This window comes from Galeopterus variegatus, unplaced genomic scaffold (assembly GCF_000696425.1).
Source record: "Galeopterus variegatus unplaced genomic scaffold, G_variegatus-3.0.2 Scaffold3636, whole genome shotgun sequence".
NCBI lineage: Eukaryota > Metazoa > Chordata > Mammalia > Dermoptera > Cynocephalidae > Galeopterus > Galeopterus variegatus.
In genome coordinates this window covers 4417-11315 of record NW_007729747.1, presented here as the reverse complement: position 1 = coordinate 11315, position 6899 = coordinate 4417, and the positions used below count along the sequence as shown (strand labels likewise).

Genomic DNA, 6899 nt, shown 5'->3' with positions numbered 1-6899 from the left:
AGGAGAGACCTACAGAGTTCATGAAGGCAAGAAAAGCCACAATGAGAGAAAGAAGGGACTGCTCCGACCATTTCAATTCCTACAACTTTGAGTCTGGCCCTGGTGAGCACATGGAGCAAGAGCTGGCAAAAGCCACTGTTGTGCCCTTCGTATGAAGTTGCTTGGAGGCTGCAGGGGAGAAGATGGCCTTGGAGGCCCTCAGGCCAGCAAGAACACTAACAGGGCTCCTGGACACACATAGGAGTGAAGAGCCACAACAGCTGAAAAAAGGAGCCACTCAGAGGCCAGTGAGTCTTCACAAAGGACTCTGGCCTTTGTGAAGGAGTCTTCACAAAGGATTCCATTCCATTGATCTATATGTCTATCCTTATGATGCATGGCCATCCCATGGGAAGTGTTTGGAGTGTGGGGGTGGGGGTGGGGGAGACAGGCCTACTGGAGGAACACTAGGGCACAGCATGGACAGCTGATCTTCCCTCCAATCAGTGCAGGACCACTCAGTGGAGACTGGTAAGGAATATAGAACTGCAGGGGGTTCAGTTTGCTGAAAAGACTTAGGCCCAGACCAAAGTTTCCATACAATCCAGGTGTACCAGATCTCACAAGACCTAGAAGTGCTTACAATGTCAACAATTAAAACCTGAGTTGCACAAAAAGCCTTCCCCAGAGAATCAGAAGCAAAATAGCAATTTAGCTCAACCACGGGGCTTAAGTGCTGGTCCCCACAGGAAATTCCCCCATTTTAGAAGTAACCAAAGGATAACAAATTAGTTCCAGTGCAGAGATTGAGTGGTGGAAATAGCGAATAATCCAACACAGAACTGAAAGAAAAAGCAAAAAACCCACAGATCAAAGACAAAGTTCTGATATTAACTGGTAAGGGTCTAACACTGCCAAAGAATACCTATAAAACCTAGAAGGGCCAGAAGCACCCCAGTCTCCCAAGCTGGAGTTGGGGGGAGGCTGAAGGCCTCAGCCATGCCCCCCTGTAATGTCCACATCCAGCCCAGTGATGACCACCAGGCCGCTGCCAGAAGCGCCCTGGCTCCCAAGTTGGGGCAGTGGGGGGGCTGAGAGCCTCAGCCATGGCCCCCCCCAAAGTTGGCATCCAGCCCAGCCATGACTGAACCACTGCCAGAAGCCCCCTGGGGACCCCTACTGGAATAAGGGGGGTGCTGTGGGCCTTGACCACATCCTCATCTCCTTCCACTCTATCTCCCTTCCCTTTCCCATCTCCCCCTCCCCCCAGCTGCTCCACAACAACATCTTAGTATGTAAAAACATAATAATAAATAAATAAATAAAAATAAAAACCCAAATGAACAATATTGGAGACTTGTTCAAGACTTCTATGCAATGAATAAAATTGTAATACCAAATAAATAAATAAATAAAAATAAAAACCCAAATGAACAATATTGGAGACTTGTTCAAGACTTCTATGCAATGAATAAAATTGTAATACCAAATAAATAAATAAATAATCAGCTTTATTGATATATAATTCATATATCATACAATTCACCCATTTAAGGGTCCAATTCATGGCTTTTAGTATATTCACAGATATGTGAAACCATCCCCACAGTCACCTCAAAAACAAACTACATACCCTTTAGCTATCCACCCCCTCCACCCCGACCCCAACCCCTAAGCAACCAATATTCTACTTTTTGTCTCTATAAATTTGCCTACCCTGGAAATTTTATATAAATTGAATCATTTAATATGTGGTCTTTTGTGGCTGGCTTCTCTCAGTATAATGTTTCAAGGCTCATTCACACTGTAGCATATATTAGTACTTCACTCTTTTTTATGTTCAAATTCCCTGGTATGGATATACACATTTTTAAAATTCATTCATCAGTTGATAGCCATTTGGGTTGTTTCCACCCTTTGGCTATTATTAATAATGCTGCTGTAAACATTCATGCACAAGTTTTTACATAGACATATGTTTTCATTTCTTTGGGGTATATAACGAGAAGCATAATTGCTGGGTCATGTGGTAATTCTACTTTAACCATTTGAGGAAGTGCCAGACTGTCTTCCAAAGTGGCTGCACCATTTTCTATGGCCATCAGCAGTGTATGAGACTTCCAATTTCTCTACAGCACTGCCAACACTTGCTACTATGTGACTTTTTGATTTTAATCATCCTAGTGGGTGTGAAGTGGTGCCTGATTGTGGTTTTGATTTAATTTGACTAATGATGTGGAGCATCTTTCATGTGTTTATTGGCCATTTGTATATCTTTTTGGAGAATGTCTATTTAAGTCCTTTGTTCATTTTTAAATCGGCTTGTCTTTTTATTGTTGAGTTGTAATAATTCTTAATATGCTGTAGATACAAGTCCCTTTTCGGGTACATGATTTGCAAATATTTCCTCCCAATTTGTGAGTTGTCTTTTCACTTTCTTGATGGTGTCCTTTGAAGTACAAAAGTTTTTAATTTTGGAGAAGTCCAATTTCTCTGTTTTTTTATTTTGTTGCTCATGCTTCTGGTGTCAAATCTAAGAACACTTTACCAAGTCTAAGGTCAGGAAGATTTACCTTCTATGTTTCCTTCTAAGAATTTTATAGTATTTGCTTTTACATTTAGGTTTTTGATTCATTTCGAGTTAGTTTTATGTATGGTTCGAAGTTAGGGTCTAGCTTCGTTCTGTTACATGTAGATATCCAGTTGTCCCAGTATCATTTGTTAAAAAGACTATTCTCTCCCCATTGAATGGTCTTGGCACCCTTGCTGAAAGTCTGTTGAACATAGACACGTGAGTTTATCTCTGGACTCTTAATTCCATTCCATTGATCTATATGTCTATCCTTATGCCGGTACCACCTGTCTTGGTTACTGTTGTTTTGTAGTAAATTTTGAAATTGGGAAGTACGTGTTCTTATACTTTATTATTCTTTTTCATGATTGTTTTGGCAATTTTATGTCCCTTATGATTCTATATGAGTTTTAGAACCAGCTTGTTAATTTCTATGAAGAAATCAGCCAGTATTCTGATAGGGAATGTGTTGAATCTGTAGATCAATTTGGGGAGTGTATTGCTACCTTATCAATAAGACTTCCAATCCATGAACATGGGATTTTTTTTATTTAGTTATATCTTTAATTTCTTTTAACAATGTTTTGTAGTTTTCAGAGTATAAGCTTGAGCTCCTTTTGTTAAATCTATTTCTATTTTATTCTTTTTAATGCTATTGTAAATGGAATTGCTTTCTTTTTTTTATTTTCAGATTGTTCAATACAAGTGCATAGAAATACAATTGATTTTTGCATATTAACCTTGTATCCTGCAAACTTGCCAAACTAATTTATTAGTTCCAATAGTTTTTTAAGTGGATTCCTTAGGATTTTGTACATATAAGAGATAGTTTTACTTCTTCCTTCCCAATCAGGATGCCTTTTCTTTCTTTTCCTTACCTAATTGTTCTGGCTGGAGCCTCCAGTACAATGTCAATAGAAGTGGCTAGAGTGAACATTACTGTCTTGTTCTGACTTTAGGGGAACAACCATCCAGCCTTTCACAATTAACTATGTTGTTAGCTATAGATTTTTTGCAGACACTCCTTGTCAGGTTGAGAAGTTTCCTTCTATTCCTGGTTTATTGAGTGATTTTTATCATAAAAGGGTGTTGGATTTTGCCGAATGTTTTCCTGAATCTATTGAGATGATCATGTGACCTTTTTTAAAAAAAATTTCATTGATATGATGTATTACATTAATTGATTTTTAAATGTTAAATCAGCCTTGCATTCCTGGGATAAATTCTCCATGATCATGGTATATAAGTCTTTTTATATGTTGCTGGATTCAGTTTTGCTAGTATTTTGTTGAGGATTTCTGCATTCATATAAATAAGAAACATTGGCCTATAGTTTTCTTTTCTTGTGATATATCTGTCTGGTTTTGGTATCAAGGTAATACTGGCCTCATAGAATGAATTGTCAAGTATTTCCTCCTCTTCTATTTTTTGGGAAGAATTTGTATAGAATTGATTTTTTTTTTCTTTAGATGTTTGGTAGAATTCCATGTGAAGTCATCTGGGATTGGGCTTTCTTTGTGGGTAGTTTTTTTGATTACTAATTCAATCTCTACCTGTTATATAGGTCTACTCAGATTGTCTATTTCTTCTTGAGTCAGTTCCAGTAGTTTATCCATTTCATCTAAGTTATCTAATTTACTGGCATACAGTTGTTGGTAGTATTCCTTAATAATCCTTTTTATTTCTGTAAGGGTGGTAGTAATGTCTCCTCTTTCATTTCTGATTCTAGTAATTTGAGTTGTTTCTTTCACTCATCCTCCTTTTTTTGTTTTCTTGTTAATCCAGTTAAAGGTTTGTAAATTTTGTTGATCTTTTCTAAGAGTCAGCTTTTGGTTCTATTGAGTTTTCTCTATTGTTTTTCTATTCTCTATTGAATTAATTTATACTTAAATCTTTATTCTTTCCTTTCTTCTGCTTGCTTTAAGTTTAATTTGCTCCCCCCCCCCACTGTCTTAAGGTGGAAGATTAGGTTATTAATTTGAGATCTTTCTTACCTTTTATTTTTATTTTTATTATTTTGGCAGCTGTCCAATAAGGGGATCCAAACTCTTGAACTTGGTGTTATAACTTCCTTTTTAATATAAGTATTTACAGCTATAAAATTATCTCTAAGCACTGCTTTAGCTATATCCCATCTGTAATGACTTTTATTTCCAGGTAAGCACCATGTGTATCCCCAACTGTGAGAAGATCTGCTAGCTCCCCTAATAAAATCAAGTATTAATCTTTCAATACCTGCATTGTGGGAGAAGTCTATACATGGAGAAGACATCTGGATCTTGTTGCGCCAAATATGTTTCCCCATATTTTCTTTGAGGATATCAAGATTCATTTTGATGGTGCCTAATATATAGATAACTATTGATGGAGCTAGGCAGACATGATCTTGTCTGGGGTGAGACAGACTAGAATCGCTTCCATCCTCTTTCTATTCCCGTAATTCCTCTAGACTTTAGCCAAAAAAATCCATAAAAGCTAAGCAAACAAACAAACGAGCAAAAACACCATTTGGCCACAGGTATAGTTCACAGAGTTCACAGGCTGCAAGGTTGAGCTTTAAAAGTACAGAAAGGCCTGATTTACTTGGGAGGGTGGGGCTAATGATGAGGTTGACAGACTCTTCGGGTCCTTTACCCACAACTGCACTTTAGATTGGGTATTTAGCTCTCCTGTGCAGGGTTTGGGGAGGACCATAGGGCTGCCCTGATCATCATTTCTGTCCCTGGTTGTTAGCCTTGGCAGAGGGTGGCTGCCTTCATGTGTACTGGGACTAAAAGTGTGGGGAGGAAGCACCATTGCACCTGTGTCACCACTCAGGCCACAGTCATTTCTCTTAATTCTGAGATATTGTGGCTCCAGCTTGATCTCTCCCAGGAATCCTGGGCCAGGTGAGGCTGGCAGTAGTGGGCAAGTGGGGAGAGAGCAGGGAGATTCGGACAAGCCGGCAGAGACTGTGCCGGAGGGGCAGAGCCACTGACAGAGAAAGACTTGGGTTTGGATTTTATTTTCAAGACATCAGTAAACAAGATAATGAATTTTTCCTCTAAACATGGAGGGGAATATCTCCAGATTCCTACTGAAATATACTGTCATTGGTGAGGCAGATGTCTTAATCTGCTGACAGGTGTGCTATTTGGAATTAGGCTGAGGGGTTCATTTCTCCTTACCTCCCATCCTCACAGTTACAGGTGACCATGTTGCCAGGGCAGGGCTTGCCAGGACTGAGGGCTGGCTAGCTTCCTGAGCTGCTCTCTGATCTCTGCTTCTCTGCACTGCCTTCTTGCTCAGCTAAGACAGTCACCACTGAAGAGTGCCTGATGAACCCTGTGGGCATGAGCCGCTACGGAGTGGACTCCTCCGCCTCTACCTTTAACCGAAGGGGCTCCTTGTCCTCTTCCTCCTCGCTGTACTTCAAGAGACAGAACTCTGGAGATGGCCATCTTGGGGGAGGCCCTCCCACCACCGCTGGTGGTCCCCGCACCAGCCCCATGTCCTCTGGAGGCCCCTTGGCACCTGGGCTGAGGTCCCCAACCACCAGCCCCAAGAGAAACAGGACCTCCCTTGATGGACACAGATGCGGTAATGTAATGCGTGCACTGGCTTCCCCACGACTTACTCTCCTCTGCCCTTGCCCTGGGAACACTGCATGAGAGGGAGGGGGCATGGCTGTTTAGATGTGGGGCCACTGGGAAATTATAAGTCCCCACAAGCCCCTTCATGGATTTTTCTTGTTCTTGAAGGTAGCCAATCTCAATCCTTGACCATAAGCAAAGAAAATGGTTTATTGGGGTAGTCTGGGCTATAGGAATAAGTAGACTCCAAGGCATGCACTGGCTCAAATACTATAGACGTTTTTGTTCAAGAGTCCAAGGTGGGTGTTCCTAGTTGGCGGGTGCATCTCAACCCAGAGACCCAGGCTCTGTCCACTTTGTGGCTCTGGCACCCCCATAACCTCCACGCACCCAGCATCTGGCAGGTGGGAAGCAAAGGAGGGAGTGGAGACTATGGAGTCAATGGAGAGGACGTACATGCTTCCCTGCAGCCTGGAAGCGATGCACGTCACTTCCACTCACATTCCACGGGCAAGAGTTGGTCACTGTGCCACATTTAACTGTGAGGGTGTCTGGGGGTTTAGGCCAGCTGTGTGCCATGAAAAGGAAGAGCCAGACTTTGGTAAAGAATTGTCTCTTGCATGGTAGGTGACACTTGCAGGGTACAAATACATGGGCAGAAGCAGAGTTAAGCAAAATTTTCACAGTGTTGGTTATAATGCCACTTCTGTCTCACCCACAAGGAAAGCATGTTGGAATGTAGTATACAAAAGTGCTTGCAGGGATGTAGGATTATA

General features: G+C 41.2%; 1 protein-coding gene across 1 annotated transcript in view; it reads left to right on the top strand.

Moving 5' to 3' along the window:
- LOC103601218 (sex comb on midleg-like protein 4) overlaps positions 1–6201 on the top strand; it is a 58346-nt gene extending 52145 nt beyond the window's left edge. The window contains exon 5 of the mRNA XM_008585599.1: positions 5840–6201. Within this exon, the coding sequence (XP_008583821.1) occupies positions 5840–6201 (362 nt within the window). The remainder of the gene's footprint in view (positions 1–5839) is intronic.
- The last annotated feature ends 698 nt before the right edge of the window (positions 6202–6899 follow it).